The 19572-nt window shown below is 34.6% G+C and overlaps 3 protein-coding genes across 3 annotated transcripts; 2 read left to right on the forward strand and 1 right to left on the reverse strand.

The window, feature by feature from the left end:
- Positions 1–4764: 4764 nt before the first annotated feature.
- On the forward strand, positions 4765–6993 carry LOC146950614 (1-aminocyclopropane-1-carboxylate synthase-like). The gene is made up of 3 exons (XM_085748652.1): positions 4765–4923; positions 5986–6287; positions 6530–6993. Exons 1-3 carry the CDS (start codon positions 4765–4767, stop codon positions 6762–6764), a joined length of 696 nt encoding a protein of 231 aa, XP_085604778.1. The 3' UTR covers positions 6765–6993.
- A 6279-nt stretch (positions 6994–13272) lies between these two features.
- Positions 13273–14949, forward strand: LOC146950615 (NAC domain-containing protein 73-like). The gene is made up of 3 exons (XM_085746559.1): positions 13273–13498; positions 13721–13913; positions 14049–14949. Exons 1-3 carry the CDS (start codon positions 13382–13384, stop codon positions 14594–14596), a joined length of 858 nt encoding a protein of 285 aa, XP_085602685.1. The 5' UTR covers positions 13273–13381; the 3' UTR covers positions 14597–14949.
- A 935-nt stretch (positions 14950–15884) lies between these two features.
- On the reverse strand, positions 15885–18432 carry LOC146950616 (S-adenosyl-L-methionine-dependent methyltransferases superfamily protein). Its single transcript, XM_085746560.1, has 2 exons — positions 17674–18432; positions 15885–16345 (listed from the first exon to the last, which is right to left on the reverse strand). Exon 1 carries the CDS (start codon positions 18349–18351, stop codon positions 17680–17682), a length of 672 nt encoding a protein of 223 aa, XP_085602686.1. The 5' UTR covers positions 18352–18432; the 3' UTR covers positions 15885–16345; positions 17674–17679.
- Between the last annotated feature and the right edge of the window lie 1140 nt (positions 18433–19572).

Raw genomic sequence — 19572 nt, forward strand, 5'->3', positions numbered from 1 at the left:
GTTTGTCAACGTAAGTTCCCCAAATTATTGATATTTCTGTGTCATTTTATCATTGGCTTGAATTTGAACCCGCCATTACTTTCTTATTAGGGTTCAACTTTTCTGCAGGTGGTTCGGTTGAAGGTTGACTTTTGCAGATTGCTGGAGGAGAAAAGATCCAACTAATGACTTAGTTGAACAAGATAACTATTTTCACCGGCGATGTTAGCGTATAGAATTTATGTCCTAGCTGTGATGTTAATTTTTGATGTTTTGAGATCCCTTGGTGGAAACTTCATGTCCTAGCTATGGGATTTATTTTTGCTAGTTATTGGTACTCTTTCACTATTGACTCCATGATGAATATTTTTAAAGTAGGATTTTTTGACAACTTCTAAAATAGGTTAAGTTTTGCATTATATGAGTCCTCTTACTGAAACCTCAAAAATCCACTCAGTTCCTTAACATCAATCCTTCTAAGAAATATTTTGTAGCACATGTTAGTGATGTTATTTTTAGAAATTTGCAAATGATATGTATGCTACTTTTTATCTATTAGAGTTTTGAGGCTTTAAATCAACGGGTGACAGTCATGGTTGATCGTATTCAGTGTGTTAAACGCAAGGTGTTGATTGATGCTTTCCGGCAGACAACCTCCAACCTGTGCCATCTGAGCAAGCCATCTATCCAAGTGAATATTGACTTGAAATTCTATTCAAAAGTGTAGATTCCGTATTGCTTTATTTGTCTGGTGTCCTTACTAAATTTGAGTTATTATACCCCTTTTTAGTCTCTGGTCCATGCTTGAACCGACATTATTAATCTTTTTCGCCTACAATACCTTTCTCTCTAAGCAACGTTTCATCTCTCAAACAACTTCACCTCGCTTACAACAACTTCCTCTCCGAAGCAATACCTTCTTCTCTTGGAAACCTCACCAACCTTAAAACTCTATGGCTTTCTGGTTGCAACCTTGTTGGTCCAATTCCAAATTCTTTTCGAAAATCGTTCATCACAAGAATCTTGACTTGTCAGTAATATGCTGAAAGGAACCATACCGGAGCTTGTTATAGCAAGTTTAACCAGCATTGTTCAACTTGAGTTTTACTTAAACTCTCTCTCCGGCAAGTTACCACGTGTAGGAATATCAAATTTGACTTGTTTGGAAATATTCGATGCTTCGGATAAACGAGTTAACTGGGACTAATCCTGATGAGTTATGCCGTTCGAAGAATCTGTGGTCTCTCAGTTTGTATTATAATCGACTCGAAGGTTATCTTATGATGCTGTTATAACAGTGGAGATAGTAAGCTTCTAGTTTATGAGTACATGCCAAATGGAAGTTTGGCTGATTTGTTGCATAGTAGCAAGAAGAATTTGTTGGATTGGCCAACTAGACTTAAAATTGCTGTTGATGCCGCTGAGGGACTTTCTTATTTGCATCATGATTGTGTTGTTCCTATTGTTCATAGGGATGCAAAATCTAGCAAAATAGGGATGTAATCAAATGTGTCGTTGTCTTGGTGATGTATGTCACCAACACATGTCGGACACAACTTCAATGTGAAGAATTGGTGCTACATAGTATATCATTATATATAAAACTATATAATATTTACTTATCATTCTTAAACCATGATCATGATTTTTTTTATTGACAACAAGCAATAGTCCTATGTTTTTTCTTTTTAATCTTCTCTGTGAAAATATTTTCCCCATGTTTTATTAAGTATCGGTAAAAAAAAGTTTCTCTCATATACTTTATATTATTCATAAGTGAAAAGCACATCATAAAATTTATTTTAAGTAAATGTAAATTTAATATATGACTGATTTGTTAAACATTAAAAGTTATCTTGATGTTCAATAATTTAGAGATTTTATAGAAAAGTATAATAAATTTTGTGATTGTTTATCATGATAAAAACCACCTCTTTTGGTAATTCAACAAATAAGAGTGCATTCTCTCATTGATCATAATAACAAGTGTTGGAATCAAGAATCTGTTCAGGAAATTCTTAGGACTCCTCTTTTCCGTCAAGTCAAAGAGGACAAATTGGTTTGGAGAGTTGAGAAAAATGGGTATTACTTTGTTAGAAGTGCGTATATAGATTGTGTATGGAAAGTATATCAGGTAATTCTCATTTGACTCGTCCGGAGAATTGGTCTAGTATTTGGAAGCTTAAAGTCCCTCCGAAGGTTAAAAATATGATATGGAGAGTTTGTAGGGAATGTTTACCAACACAGGCGAGGTTATTGGATAAAGGGGTGAACTGTTCTTCCATGTGTGTTATGTGTGAAGAAAGTTACGAGGATGTGAGTCATGTGTTGTTTGTTTGTCCGCGAGCAAGGAAGGTTTGGCAGGATAATTTGCTCTTAAGCAAGGTGAACTCGATAATGCTACGAAATAACACAGCTGCTGAAATCACTTTTGCGCTACTGCAAGAACTGTCACATGGTCAAGCTGAGTTGTTTGCAACGGTTGTGTGGAGTTTGTGGAAAAGTCGCAATCTAAGGTTATGGCAGAATGTTACGGAGACAGCCCAAGCTATATTTGGAGCGAGCTAGGCAACTGTTGGCTAATTGGAGAGTTGCGAATGGTAAGAAGTTGCAGGGCTGGCTGGTTGTTGTACCTTACACATCATAACAAAGTGTTACAGTAAAACTATATGTACTTTGTCATGCCTAACTAAGATTAGGCTCCGCTATAATGTAAACATTCATCTATATAACCATTTTTTTATTATATTTCGAGAGAAATGTTAAAGAATGCGCACTGGTTAACATGACCTTTTCAATTGTATTTTTTGAATGCCTTATAACATATGTCACTACTTGTTGGAAATGAAGCCTTCAAAAGCACTCTACATGTCTAACACCAATTCAAATTCTTACTCAACTATTCTTGATCTACTCGAACAACATACATACATATATAAAACTTTGGGATGAGTTCACACAAAAAATAAGGAATTGTGTCACATGTGTGTGTGGTCACCAAGTTTTCAAAATAAAAAAAATGTAGAATTTTTCCGTAAGAAGAATAACTAGAATAAAAACTACCCTCCATTTTTTTTAAAGCTAGTTCAACCAATAAGTAACTAAAAAAAGGGCATCCTGGTGCACCATTTTCATTCTCCTTAAATGTAATTTTTTTTTTGGTACAACTCCTTAAAAGTAATTAATATGCTAAAAAATGGAACAAACAAATTTTCGCTTTAAAAGTTCACTTCTTTTATAACTATTTGTTCACTTTACTTTTCTAACATTGTTTAGCCGTGACTAAACGACGTCAGGAAGTATGTACTTGATACGAGATGAATTCTCACATACCAACAATATTTTCTCTGTACACAAGAGGAAGTCGATGTGAATATAAAAGGCGGGTTCTCTTGGTTGAATTGCCTATGATCAAACAACCAACCACATTAATTCTCCTTATTTTTTGAATCTTAGTTAAGTACCACTAATGCCAGTTGAGTTTTATGTTCTTCTGTTTTCACCACCACTGGTTCTTCTCCATCTTGTAATTGCTGCACCATATGTTGCTTTAAGTATCTGAATAATACCAACAACATAAAAGCTGCCATAAAAAATGATATCATAAGAATCAACTATGACAAAGGTTCTAAAATCCATATGCAAATATATCTGTCCATAAATAAATAAGTCCTTGGATTTTAAGATTCATAGTAGCAGTAACCCATGTGTTGCAACATGTGTCTAAAAAGAACCAGCGTAGAATTGTAAGGAAATGCATTGCTGAATAAATTTCAACACGGTGGTATTGACTTGAGGCCTGGAGTGTGCTCCTACTCAATGTCTCAGGTTTGATTCTTCTCGGTGCCAGTTTGAGTGGGCTAATTTAGCTTCTTAAAAAAAAATAAAATTCAACACATTGCAGTTGAAGGCCATTTTTTTATATAGACTAGATAGAAGATTAACATTTTGTGTAGTGATAAAATAATAGCAAAACTTGTAAGAAACTGTATATGCATATAAATTGAGTCATATGGTACCTAGCACACATAGAAAAATTGTACATAAATTTGTGCAGGAATGATTTGTTAAGGTGACAGAACAAACCAAAGTTATCTTTCCACTTAATCAAATATTACTAAGACATTTTGCAGAAGGCTGTGAATTAGTATAAATGATCTGAACTTATTATGCTATAATAATTAGTTATGCAAGTGTTACATGTAAAGAAATTCGAGTTTTGATTGAAGATAGATTCCAGAATGTCAAGAGTACGAACACCATTAATTTATTCTTGTGAGTGCAAGCACACCATGTATCCAACAACAATAGTTTCAAACCCTCCGCTGCATATGCATATAACACAAGCTTTCAACTACTAAGCACAAAAAAAGTGGATAAACAGATACCTACAAAAGCTTCAACAAGTTAGTGTGAATATGAGAGAAAGTAAAAACATAATATAAATATGAGGGAGAAAGTTGTCACAAAAGTTATCAAAAATGGTTGTTCAAATATCATTTCTCTATGAATAATTTTCAATTGGTGGCCAAGAAAAACACCTTGAGTTTTTTTTACTCTCCTATTCTTTCGAACAACCAAGAATCTCCTTCAACGTAACCAATTATAGGTTGTTTTCTTTACACACATTTAGACTCTATGTTTAATTTGTATAGTTGCTAAAATTTCACAAATGCCTAATTATAGAGTGAAAAAAGTACTATTTAAACACATGCATCCTCCTAAAGAAAATTAAGTTGTGATCGATAAATTAAATCATCACCAACTTCATATTTATTTACGATTATGGCAATGACAAAGACAACATTGGTTGTGTTCCTTAGTGCTCTTTTGATTTGCACACTTTTTACTCAAGATGTTGAGGCTGTCAATATTATCGGTTATCCTGCAATGCAAAGAGACACTATCCCATGCAGCAGAAGAAATCCAGGCAGCTGCAAACCGGTTCCGACAAACACATATCAGAGAGGCTGTGAGGCAGAAGAAAGGTGCCGTGGAGGGGCGAAGTAGAAGACAATGGGATTTATTGTTGTTACAGAAAAACTATATGTACTTTGCCATGCCTAACTAAGATTAGGCTCCTCTATAATGCCTAACCATTCTTCTCTGCATAGTAGCAAGAAGAATTTGTTGGATTAGCGAACTAGACTTAAAATTGATGTTGATGCTGCTGAGGGACTTTCTTATTTGCATCATGATTGTGTTGTTACTATTGTTCATAGGGATGTAAAATCTAGCAAAATAGGGATGTAATCAAATGTGTCGGTGTCTTGGCATTGTATGTCACCAACACATGTCGGACACAACTTCAATGTGAAGAATTGGTGCTACATAGTATATCATTATATATATTAAACTACATGATATTTACTTATCATTCTTAAACTATGATCATGATTTTTTTTATTGACAACAAGAAATAGTCCTATGTTTTTTCTTTTTTATTTTCTCAGTGAAAATATTATCCCCATGTTTTTTTTAAGTATCGGTAAAAAAAGTTTCTCTCATATACTTTTAGTATTCATAAGTGAAATTTATTTATTAATGTGTTTTATTAGAAGAGCCCTTATGATAAAGTTCTAAACCCCAAGGGAATTATTATTCAAATGGGTCTGCTGAAAATTAGGTTAATTATACTTTTATTTAATATAAATAATCGTACCAGCCATATTTTTATTTAATGTGCTTAAATACCTTATATAATATAATATTAACTATACTAATTAAACACTAATGCACTACATCTCATCAAAACTTCAAAATTGTGTATTTTTGAACATGTGCAGTGTTAGGTTGAATCATGATCTCTTAAGACGTCCTTGTGTCGCGGCTCATCATAATTTTTATGGAACCAAAAAAATTTAACTGAAAAAGTCAGAACTATAGGAGAAAATAAAAACTAATTCATTGTGTGTTTTTGTGTCACAAACTAACTAGACCAAGCCATCATATAATGTCTGAATAATTAAGGTTGTAGGCTAACAAGACTTTTGTCACTATTTGCAGCTGTCTTTTGATCTATTGGAGGCATGGCTAGCTAAGAACCCAGGTGTAGCCGGATTCAAACGTGATGGAAAATCAAAATTTCGAGAGTTTGCTCTCTTCCAAGACTGCCATGGTCTACCTTCTTTCAAGAAAGCATTGGTAGATTTCATGGCTGAGATTCGAGGAAACAAAGTCACTTTTGATCCAAACCACATTGTTCTAACAGCTGGTGCCACTTCTGCAAATGAAACACTAGTGTTTTGCCTTGCTGAACAAAGGAGAAGCCTTTCTCCTTCCCAGTCCTTAATTCCTTATTACATAGGGTACGTATTAAATAATTTCACCTTATCTTATTTTCATGTATATGTACAATTATACATGCATGCTCCTTTTTTTTTTTTTTTTAGAGGTACATGCATGCTCCTTTTGTTGTCATTATTAAAAAAAATGTTACCAAAATTAGAGTCATTTAATTTTCTCAACTAAATTTTTTTCGCTAGTTTTTTTTTTCTCTCCATATGATTGATTTATAACTCATTTATATTCCAAATATTTGTATATGCAGGTTTGATAGAGACTTGAAGGGGAGAACTGGGGTGGAAATAGTTTCAATAAGATCAAATAACTTCCAAATTACAGACGCGGCTTTGCAACAAGCTCAAGAAGAAGCAAAGAACAAGAACCTCAAAGTCAAAGGTGTCTTAGTCACAAATCCATCAAACCCACTAATGGGCGGTTCCACCACCCGACGACCTCGGGCACTCGTCCGGGCTCAATCGATATTTTCTTTATATGTATGACCCAACACAATAGCCCATTAACCCACTTAAAAAAAAATTGCACAAATTTTGAAATTTCTCGCATGCGCGCAATGACGGATCCAAAAATATTTACTTGAGGGGGCAAGATTTTATATAACAAATATTTATATAATTTTTTTTAGCATTGTGTAAGTGATAAAATAATAGCATCATTATTATTGAAAAAAATAGTTGAGATTATAAACACGACACATTTATATTTAGAAAATTGAAAGATTCCTTAACTTCTACAATTTAAAATTGTTCTTTATGTGTCATTATATTTAAAAAAGTATCGTAGAATTTTGCTCATATTCAACACTACAAAAAATTCTCTCTATATTATGTGAAAAAATCATTCAAAATTTAATCTCAAATGCATTTGCATATTTGATTATGTAAAATTCATGAAAAAATTCTTATGGTATAAATTTCCAATTCATTTCCAATTCATGGGGGCAATCTATTATTTTAAAAGATTAAATATTTCAACACATCTAACATAAACATTCGTGGGGGCAATTGCCCCCAATACCATATGCTTGTCTTTTATTACATCCCATGATTTTTTTTGGTAGTGTTACAAAGTAACGAGGCAAAAAGAAAAAGAAAAAAAGGGAGAGGCGAAATTAAGTTCCAAGCTTATCTCTCAGGATGAGAGATTCCATGCCAGGCGGAGGGCAGTTCCAATGAGCAGAGCACCTTGCATGTGATCCTTCCTTAGCCATAAAATCTGCACACATATTTTGTTCCCTATGAACATGCACCAATGTTGTATTTCCATTTCCATGTAAACCATTTATAATATGAAGGATGTCAGTAGCATAAGTGTGCAAGGTATGATCACGACCATCAATAATCAGGTTTACTACTTCCAAACAATCACTCTCACAAATAATGTTGACATAACCTTCTTTACTACAAAAATCAAGACCTACTTATTAAATTATTATAAGTGCTCCATCTCATATTATTGTCTCAATATTTTATACAAAATTATACAAAAATCAATTTAATCTAACAATACTTAAATAAGTCATTCGCAACCCCGTGCATCCCGTGGGTCTCAATCTAGTTCTCTTTAAATCCTTATACAAAATGGAATTCGAGAATATATTTAGTGTTATCTTAGAATATAATTTAGAATTAGACTATATTTTTATAAGATAAAATAAAATAAATTAGATTTTATACCTTTTTTTTAGAGGAAGATTTTATACTGTTTTTAAAGATTTGTTTTTGTTTTATGTTTGAATCTATGTATCTATAAATTAGAGAGAGCAGTGTTAGTCTTTTGTATCAAGTTACCAATTTTATTGAAAGTTTGAAACCATAATTATTCACAATGCCTGCGCATGCACCTCCTCCACCGTCGTCTGCTCCATCCATCGAAGTGGTGGTTGTTGCTCCACCTGCTCAGTATGCTCCATCACTGGAAGAGTTTGTTTCTTGCCTTTACTTTTTTATTTGTTAATTTCTGCTCAGTTTTGCGTTTTATGATGTTGTGATTTTGCTTCATTGTAGGGATGACATGTTATTCTTATTATACATGTTGGTGATCTGCAGCGGCATTATGTCCTGTGTGGCAGCATCATCAGTTTGCATACTCTCCATCCCCCTAAAGGTTTTCAGCTGGAAATCTATGGTAGCATCGTGGTCATTGTCTTTCTACCTGTTAAGTTGCTTCTTGTTCCATGACCTCAAAACAGGCCTTCGCGACAAAAATATTCAGATCAACAGCAGTTACTTCCGCAGGCAAATTCGACTAGGGTATTTTGCATCTTTCTGTGGCTTTTGCTTCATCTTCATTGCGCTCTTTACGTAGGCGTCAACGGCAATAGCAGCATGACCACAGCACCAGCCTAGCCTAGTTTGGTAGTTAGTATAGGCTTTTTGTTAGGGTACTCGGTGCATTCTAGTATGTTTTGTTTTGTTAAGGTTTGCTTTCATCTAGGTTGCTTGGTTGATGGAACAAACTGAAAGTTTAGCTTTACCTTTTGCTTGATGTTAATTAGCTACTATTTCAATTATACCTCCTATTTTAGAGTTCTATGATACCTTTTGTTTGATAGCTTTTACCAATTGTTAAATCTGACATAATTATGTGTGGAATCAATCTCATCTGTTATAGCCGAAATTTATCTCATTATCTCAATTCATTCATGAGTTTGAATATTTTGTAATTATTGGATTGTTTAGTTATAGATAGTTTACTTGGAGAAAGGCATCTATTAGGACTAGGGTTGTGATTCATCTCCGCAGCAACTAAGGTCGGCCCAATAACTTTCAATAGTAAGTGTGACCTAAAGCAAATTTCAATATATTAGGACTTTATTGTCTGCATATGAATATGTGGCGTTTTTGTTTATAAAATCTAATGAAAAATAATTTTTTCTTGGAGGGCATAAAGCAAGAGCTTTAGTAGCCTTACCCTTAAGTCGGCCCTTCCTACAACTGCAATAACTTACTGCTCCCATCAACTCGATGAAACTTTTGCTTCTTGTTTTTGTTCTTACTTCGAATTACTTATAAATGTATGTTTGTCATAGCCTTCATTTTGTGGCTCTCTTGATCTAAGTGATCGTTTGAAGCTCTCCATGGCATTGTATAACTTCTAAGAGCCCATTTTTCAGTTCTAAGCTCTATTGTGCATTATAAATGTAGCTTAGGCAAGAAGCCAACATACTGTACTTAAAAAATCATGTTCATTCGGCTTCTAGTATTTATACTTATACATATTACGGTGTTGTTTTACTGTTTCATCTGCTGCATGTTTTATGGTGTCGGTGTTGCTAGTTTAACGTTTTAATGTTGGATGCTTTTCCGTGTTGTGTTTTGTTATATGCTTGTTCTTTATGTGTTACAGCCCTTTGTAGTCGCGCATTCTCCCATAAAGAATCAGGCCTAAGACTCAAGCCTCCGAAACTTCCAGTCTTGATGCATACTAGTTTCATTCAATGCTTTTGAAAACATGTGCTTCTATAACTGTTTTTCATTACAAAATCTGCATTTAATTCGTTACAAGATAAGATTCTCTTACGAAAAATTATTTCTACTAATTTGTTGTTTTCTTTCAAACTTGAGCATCTTTTTCAAATGTACTGGATGATGCTAGGTTGAGTGAGACTGTATTATGGGATTTGTATAATTGTATCTAACTACTTATGGCGTCATAGGTTGGAGATTCGCAGTTTGAGGGTTGTGAGCATTATTTTATCTATTACAGAGTTTTGAGGCTTTAAATCAACGGGCAGTGTTAGTCGTGGATCATATTCAGTTTGTTAAACGCAAGGTGGTGATTGATTATTTCCCGCAGACAACCTCCAACCTAGGCCATCTGAGCGAGCCATCAATCCAAGTGATTGCCTTGAAATTCTATTCATAAGTGTAGCTTCCGAATTGCTTTATTTGTCCGACGTCCTTGCTAAATTTGAGTTATTATTATCCTTTTTAGTCTCTGATCCATGGCTTGCACCGAAATTATTACTCAATAGCAATATAGATGTTGCACATATTCAGCTTCAACATATTGTGCCTGAAACTTCACCATAACTTTCAGTATCTTGGTTTCTATTTCTAATAACTTTTCTCAACCCAAATTAATTTTATTCTTCCTGATTAATTGATATAAATGTCACTAGCAGTGGCTGTTTTTTTTTTCTTTCTGGTTTTTGCTTCCTACAGGCTTTCTGTTGTGCGCTGGAGGAGCTTTTTGTTGTTGTTAGTCGGGTTTCTGGTATTTCAGTGCCTGTTGTATTGTTCTTGTTCTGCTGCCCGCGAGTTTTTGTTGTGTTTCTTGCACACGCTTGTGGTGAATAAAATTTGCTGATTCTAAAAAAAAAAAAAAAAAAAAAAAAAAACTGTTGCTCCATTTTATTGCCTACTTGTGAACTCAGAATGCAGCTCACATGAGACTGATGCAACTCCTAAAAATGCATCAGATCATGTTTCAGATGATGAACATGGAGAGCAGCTTGTTAGGCCTAAGAGAATGTTTTGAGGGAAAAAGAAACCAGTTCTTCATCTTAGATTGTTCTTCAATGAAAGCTGGTTACTGCTCAGGTGAATAGTTTGAAAGAAATAACAGAATGTTTGGAAATGATGAAAGAGATCAAATTAAAAATAAAAATGGTGAATGAAATAGAAGAGCAACCACAATAAAAGATGCCTTACATATTTCTTTGTCGTGTTAGGTGTTAGGGAATGGGTCTTCTATTTGTGTTGCTTTCTTGTTGGACTGTCAATTTCTTGATTTTGTTTCGTAGGTTTGAACATGTCTTTCAACAATCAAGCACATGTAATGTAGTCATGTGTACTTTTGTAGCGTTATTATGGTTATATAAATGAAATTTGAAGTCATTCTTTTTGGGGGATAAATAGTGATAATAGTAGTGTTTTTAAAAACCGGATATGGTCGAACCATTCGAACCGGGAACCGGAGTGGTAACTGGTCCAATATGTCTATTGGATCAAGCATATGTAACGAAACCGGTAGGTACCGGTTAAAATAAGGATATTTTACCAAAAAAATAATGATGTTGCTTAATTTACACACGAAATACACGGGGGGTGGTCTGAGCTCTCAAGTAGTTGAAAATGAGTTGCATTTCATTAAACTACTATTATCAAAGTACTATATGCCTTTTTTGTTTCCATAATGTTTTTAGACTATGATCTAATTTATATATGGGGTCGGTGTAAAGGCTTTTTAGGTGAATTGTATCTCAGGGGCTAGGACATATTTCAAAGTTTAAGAAACACTTGGAAAGATACTTACAAATCACACATCAACGAGGTCTTTACACCTATAACGGAAGTTAAACCTACGCACTTGTATGATTTGAGCCGCAATCAACAATATTCGTGATCCGTTTGTGATACAAACTCACACTACATGCAACATTTTCCTAGGTTGTTATTTTTGTTAGTGAGGGGAGTTGAATTCATGGTCTCATATCATATGAAGTTTTTATGTTTCTTGTAAACAATAAGTCACCTCATGTCCTCATCAATTATTGTGTTTTAAGCAACAAAGACTTATCTACAATTAAATTTAAATTAACCAAGTGTGTTACCTGTTGAGTATAACCTCTATATTATTATTGTCTCGCTAACAATATTAATTTTCTACCTACTTAAATTTCCACATCATAGTGCACAAATGCAGTAACGGGTCAATGCAATGGATAACCCAAATAACCGCCAACCCATAAATAAATGTGGGGACAGTACTTCCACTTTAAGTTAGGCTAAACTCATTATATGGTACAATATCTAGTCTTGATCTATACTAACTAAAGCATGATCCATTGAACTTGAATCTTAACCCCAAAATATTTGAGTTTAAATGATAATTAAGTGTAAATGTGTCATCTAATTAAATCTCACAATTTAACAATATCTACATGCAAAAATAATTTACAGTAAATGCATATATCTCAATATTTAAAAATTCAAAAGAGACATAAAAATTGAGATTTTCACATCATAGTTCAAATTTTATAAACTGCTCGAATTGGGACAAAATTGCGATCAAACCACTCAAATTAATAACTGAACCGTGCATAATATAAGTTCATGATTCAACCGGTTGAACACGTAAAGTTTTTCAATTTTCAAAATATTGTTATTTTCATTAGAGTCTAATACATATATCAACCGATAATGGCGTTTGCTTCATCCAAATTGCATTAGATACTAGATAGTATGCTGCAATGCAACTATCAGTGATGTTGAAGGCTAAGCCTGTCAAAGTTACATTGAGAGAGAGGTTTCTTGCTATGCATGAGAAGTCCACGTGAAGGAATGAAATTGTTATGGTTGGTTGAAAAATGTTTTTTTCAATTTAATTTCTCCTTATAGTTTTCTGGTATGAATATTTTTGACTTTATCTACACTCCAGGTTGACATTGGACCTAAGTTCTACAATTCTCTCCTTCTACATTAATTAGGTTGCTCCAATCCCACTCAACTCTTCTATTCTATATATCAATTTTTTAAATTATTTCTTTCCAACTTAAAACTTGTTTTATTCTTGATTTTAATCTTAACTAAAGCTACCCTTTAGTCAGACTAAAAAAGGACAAAAATCTACATTTATTCTTCAACAAGTTTTCATACAAATATACAAAGCAACTACACAACTTGAGATCCAAGCAATCTTATATATTTTTTTATTCTTCTCTCTCTCTCTCTCTCTCTCTCTCTCTCAATCCAACTAACCCCATATCTCTAATTTTTAATTTCAGTCTCTATATTTAGAATGTTTAGGTGTCACACTCTCTCATTCACCCCATTAGTAAGAGGAATTAAGAAGGACTAGCTACAATATTATATTTTATAATGTTAATATAAAAGAAATCAAGTACCAAAAAAAGTAAGGTAGAATTTAATTCCCTTTCCACCTTTCAACAAGAAGTGGCATGAGGGGAGCAACCCTTTAGAAGAGACAAGTTCTTCTTTTCTCAATCTTATTATTTATTTCAACTACTTTAAATATCCATCTCTTAACTCAAACTATCTCTCTCTCTGTGTCTCCCTCTTGGTCTCTCTTTTTTGGTTTCTGTTTCATTTCTTTTATTATACATAGAAATGGAATAAGGGAGGTACATAAGAAAATGACTCAGTGTAGTTACCCTGAAAATAATCATAGTACTATCCTTATGGAGAGACGCAAAGATAGCTTAATCAGAACTTGTCCTACATGTGGTCATCATATCAAATGCCAAGATCAGGTTCTTCACATTCGTGCATATGGTTTGAAATCTGAAGAGTTTGACAAAATTACACCGACACCGTGATTTTGTTAGAGCTTTAAAATGTAGCTTTTGCCAAAATCACGATGACAGAAAATGAACATTTATCATATTGTTATTTTTCCTTGGTGATGTTAATGATTTTATGATGTTTTTTATTTATACTAAGAATATAAATATTGTGGTGTTAATTAATTATAGGGTGCTGGAATTCATGAGTTGCCTGGATTACCTGCTGGGGTGAAGTTTGATCCTACTGATCAAGAGATTCTTGAACATTTGGAAGCAAAAGTGAGGTCTGATATTCAAATGCTTCATCCTTTAATTGATGAATTCATCCCTACTCTTGAAGGAGAGAATGGAATCTGCTGTACTCATCCAGAGAAATTACCAGGTTAATTATACATGTTTTATAATTAACTTTCCATTTCTTTTGTTCTTTCATAGTTTCTAATAAAAAAGTCTCATCTTATATCCTATGTATGACATTTTTTGTGTGTTAATTTAATATTTTACGTCTGATATGCAGGTGTCGGCAAAGATGGACTGATCCGACATTTCTTTCACCGGCCATCAAAAGCATACACAACAGGAACAAGAAAAAGAAGAAAAGTGCACACAGATGCTGATGGAAGTGAAACAAGATGGCACAAAACAGGTAAAACAAGGCCAGTTTTCGTGAGTGGCAAGTTAAAAGGTTATAAGAAAATTCTTGTGCTTTACACTAACTACAGAAAGCAAAGAAAGCCAGAGAAAACAAATTGGGTTATGCACCAATACCATCTTGGAAACAATGAAGAGGAGAAAGAAGGGGAATTGGTAGTTTCCAAAGTTTTCTACCAAACACAGCCTAGACAATGTGGTGGTTCATTGATGAAAGACTCAGCATCATTTTCTGATAAAAAGCTAAATGGTGATCAAAGTGTTCATGAAGTGGTTAATCATAAAACCAGTGGATTTGTTGAATACTATAGTACTTCTTTCATATCTTTTGATCAAGGTGAACAACATAGATCCAACAATGCTCAAGTGATTTCTCATTTTCCTGTCCATGATGGTACTTCTTTCATTCCTTGAAAGAAAATATTAACATGAAATTGTGATGCATGGATCCTTAATAACAATTTGAAGAAATAAGTTAATAACAAACAGTAGTTTAAGAGGGGAAAAGTAACTGCTTCATCTGAAAACTAATGGTGAGGGATAAGTAAGGAAAAAAAATATATACATTAAATATATATTTGATTGTAAGTTGTAACTTTGTTTTACTTTTTTGCTTTTACAATTTTTGAAGTGTAGCTGGTCTCATGCTTTGTACAATGACACCAAATCATACATAACAAAGGCTTGATGCCTTTATACTTGGGTAAATATTAACTATCAAACTGTATACAAACATGACTTTTACCTTAAGCGGTCTTGAACTACAATTCTGTCTGTGTTTTCACCATATATAACCATATATAAGCTTTGATTATACATGTGTTTTATATTAGATAGTACTATTGATTATTTTCATTTTTGCCACATAAATACATCTATTAGATAAAAGATTAAACTTAAAAAACTTCCAAAATTTGCTTTAGACCTCCCTCAATCTTAAAACGGGGTCTATGAGAAGAGTGTCATTCGCATATCATTCTCTTTTTTAGCAATAAAAATGCTGTTGGTAGAATATGCGTGGTCTATTTATTTATAAACAACAAATGTTAGTATGACGTTGAAAGTGAAAATCTCGCCACAACCACGAAACCAAACTTATATATGAGGTGCTATTGTTAGATATTGTTAATTGATATTTAATTAAAAAAAAAAAAAAATTATCTTCATATAAATTTTACAAGGCTTCTCCAAAAGAAGAAATATGTTTAGATTTTTTAAAAACAAAAAGTCATAAAATTAATTTAATTGAGAAGCTGTTATAAATTAGAACTGGGAGGGTAAACTTGTTTTCATTTTGGTTGTTGTTGCCTTGTTGGTGGTGTGCATGCATCTCACACAACTTCGTTTCTTGGTCTTATTTTTGCATTGGATAGCAGACCAATATCTATCCTCCAATGTCCTTCAGCTGTGTTTTGAGGTAGTTTGTATAGAAGAGCTTAATATTGCGTGCCAATACATTACACATTGGTGTAATTTAAGTGAATTGCAATCAAGTCAATCAGAACATTAAGCCACTAAAAGAACTTCGGCAAAGACATACCTTCAAACTCAAGAAATTGTATCTACCAATCATTTGCGTATTTATCAAATTAAGATTCTTTTATTAATCATACACCAAATATATAAAATAGTTTTCCACATACATCTATCTAGTTGTGTCTCACATAACATGCTTACATGCTTCTACTCACGCAATGCAGGATAATCAGAAATATTAATGTGTAAGAAACCAAGGTACCTTCAGATACAATCCAGTAATAAAATATGTAAATAATAGGTGATGCAGGGGATATTTAACCCTCTCAGTTATATTAATTGTTTTACTTATTGGGCCTAACAATTTTGGGCTGCAGTTTGTAACCTTTTCCGACGCATACATACACATCGAAAGTGTAATTCCGAAGAAAAAACACAATTTTTATCATGTTCGAAAGCATACTTCCTGGCAAAAACACAGTTCTTTTAGAAACCAGGAGAGAAAAGGTCTCCATGAAAATTTGTATGAAACACATAACAAGGGAGTCTAAACCCCGAAACCAAAACAGCGGCAAGCATACATGCAAGTTGGTAATCATTCTGACGGTCAACATGAACACTGGCATGACCGCCATTCTGTCATACCTGTTGGCAAGAATCTTTCTCCAGTGTAAGTTTCATAAGAACCTGGAAAGATTAAAGAACAAAAAGAATTTGCATTAGAACACTCTGAAATCGGGTTGTAGATTTTCACATGCAAGTTGTTTATAGACTACAAGTGATTCTCAAAAGGAATTGAATTCTGAACTGATAATAAGGTGAAAATCATCACGAAATATATATATATACATTATTTGTATTCATGGACTTCACATCATACTTACACTACATACAATGTTCTGCATCGAGGAAAATATCGGTTTGTTCGAAATCCGCTATGCTATGATGCTATAGCCCCACTATGGCCACCATTTGAGAATACTTTATACTAAATTTTGCTACCCTGTAACACCATACATCACTGACTGACTACCAAACTGCTGGACAATTCTCTTCACCTCTACTTATTAGAATGAAAACAAGGACAGAGCTAATAATCATCATAAGATCCATATGAAGAAAAAAAAAAGGTGCAATGCAAGGAATCATAAACAAAATTACTCAAACAGAAAAAATGGTGAGTTTTCAACTGTGTAAATACTACAAAGTTAACAGTAGGGAGAGTACATGACTGGTGTGTGTTTCAGCTGTAAGGGGGTATATATTAGGAGGCAGGGTACTAGAACTTGTTGGGACTTCAGGAAGAGATCAGAGAACCTCAAATTTTCAAGGGCAATTAGTTTTTATGGTTTTCTACATTTCATTCCTCAGGATTTGTTATCATCTTGGTACAGGTCTTTTTACTTCAGTCTTAATACAATGATTTTTGGTACCTATAACTTACCAAATCAAAAGCACAATTCACATCTATGATAGTCATATGATTTATCAAAAGATCAATCAAACCACAACATGCAATTTGTGTCCTGAAATATATCACCCATGTTCCTTTGTTCCAAAAGTTACTATCCTGTATTCCTGTTCCTGTATATAACCTTAACAAGTTTCTCCTAATAATGTAATAACTAATAAACTAGCTGTAAGTTTAACTAACAGTTTGCATATCAGAAACTAAAACAATATAACTAAAATATAAGATGTTATAAATCACTTGATTAATCAAATCATTACCGGTTTTATTAGATAGAGACTATAACTTAGCAGGATTTGAACAAATAACTATCGTTCCACGATACACTATTTAGTACAAAATGGCGTAGAACAGCAGCTACATCAGCGCTATAGCACTGCTGCATAGCAAATTTTGAACAAACAGTTAAACCCTAAACCCTATTTTCCACAATCCACAACACTGATAATTACAAAGCAATAATAGCAAAACAACAACATAGCAACACGAAATTGTTTGCAATGTAACGCGAATTTCGATTGCAATCGAGCACTTAAAACCTTACCAATGATCACTGTTTCTTCTTCTTCCTCAACAAAAAAACATCAGCTTCCTCATAGGCATACTCAGGATGAAGATCCTCATGAGGAACTTTCTCAACATCAAAAACAACCCCACACATTTCCCAAAAAACCGTATGCGCCTCCGGCGACCTAATCTGATACCCAAGCAAAACAACACCATCATCAGTCACTAACAATTCCATAGCATTAACAAACTCCGGCACAGATTCTTCGATATAAACAACATCAGCAGCAACAACAAAATCAAACGGAGGATTCACCGCATTAATCTGATCCTTATTATTCCAATACAAAATCGAGTATTTCAGATTCTTCTTCAGAACAGGTTTATTCGATTTGAGATTCTTCTTGAGTGCGGGCATAACGGGAGGGATATCGGTGAGGATGATGTCGGTGAGTCCGAGAAGGTAGAGACCCATGCCGGCAACGCCGCAACCGCAACCGAGTTCGATGGCGCGTTTGGATTGGAAGTTGAGGAGGTGGGTGTAGGGGTTGGTGGTGTTGGGTGGAGTGTGGATCCAGCGGTCGATGAATTTGACGAGGACGAGGGAGCACGGCCAGACGGAGGTTCCGACGTGCATGGAGAGGTTGTTTTGGTGGAGAGAGAGGGTGGTTCCGGCGACGGGGAGTTCTATCACCGGTGAGTCTGTGAACTTCATGCTGTCTGAAAGATAAATGGAAAGCGCAGGTAATGTTCGACTTCTGTTAAGTTTTAGTTTGTTGAAAATTGCTTTTCTGACAATGAAAACTTCCTATTGACATATGACCTTAATACTCTCAGCGTAGTTAACAACATTCCATTATACGTCGGCAGTTAACAGCCGTTGGGACCCAGCGGTTGTTAACAACCGCTGAAGCTGAAGGTAGCGGTTGTTAACTGCCGCTACGTGCTTATCATTTTTCAGAAGCTCATTTCCATCTTTCAGTGTCTTTCCTAACCAATTTTAACTTTCATTTTCATTTTCATATAAAATTTTCATCTAATAATACATAAACATATTCATCCAATATTTAACAGGAACATGGTAAGAAATGATATAAAACGAACATACGTATATGTCATAGAAATAAGAAAATGTATGGAACATGTCATAATAATACATCATGATCATCATAGTCAAAAAATACATAAAAAAATCCTAATACTAATCAGCCTTGCCTACCTTGCCTCTGCTGCCCCCTGCGCCGCCTGGAAATCTGATAAGTAAGTGCAGGCTCAGTAGCACTAGCTATCCGCATGACTTCCTGGACAATCTCCTCTTTGGTCATCTCGGCTTGCCTGGCCACAATATCTCGGGCTATGTGAGCCACATCCCGGACGATAGTCATAAAGAAAATTTAGATAAATATTACCATAAAAAGAGTCGTAGAGCCAGCCATCGTTCTGTTATTCAAGATAACAGAATCATCCAGATAATCGTAGAGGTAGGCTAAGGTCATCCCTCCCCATGACCACTTCCCAATCGCCCCCAAGTCCGCCATGCAATCAAGATATATCAGGTCGATGTGTCTGTTCGTTTTGTTAGTGAACAACGCACAACCGACGAGATATAGAAGGAAACTCCTCACACAGAACGCCCTCCTCCTGGCTCTCTCCTGCATCTCCTCCCTCGACTGTGGATCCTCAAGTCATCTAGCCTCAGTCAGGTGCTGCTCATAAACACGCTTCAGTGCGGGATAACTAATATGACCAGCAGCTTCATCCCTAACCTGAGCTCTGGCATCAGCATCTGACATGCCCAACAACCTGGTCATCAGATCAATCGAACGGTCCCTATCCATCGCCTCGTCGTGCTCCAGCATGCGGCCGTAAATAGGAATGTGTAGGAGATTATGCACATCGTCCAGAGTGATCGTCATCTCCCCCACAGGTAGATGAA

Source organism: Medicago sativa, chromosome 2, assembly GCF_051527215.1.
Source record: "Medicago sativa cultivar Bolivia chromosome 2, Bolivia_mono, whole genome shotgun sequence".
Taxonomy (NCBI): domain Eukaryota; kingdom Viridiplantae; phylum Streptophyta; class Magnoliopsida; order Fabales; family Fabaceae; genus Medicago; species Medicago sativa.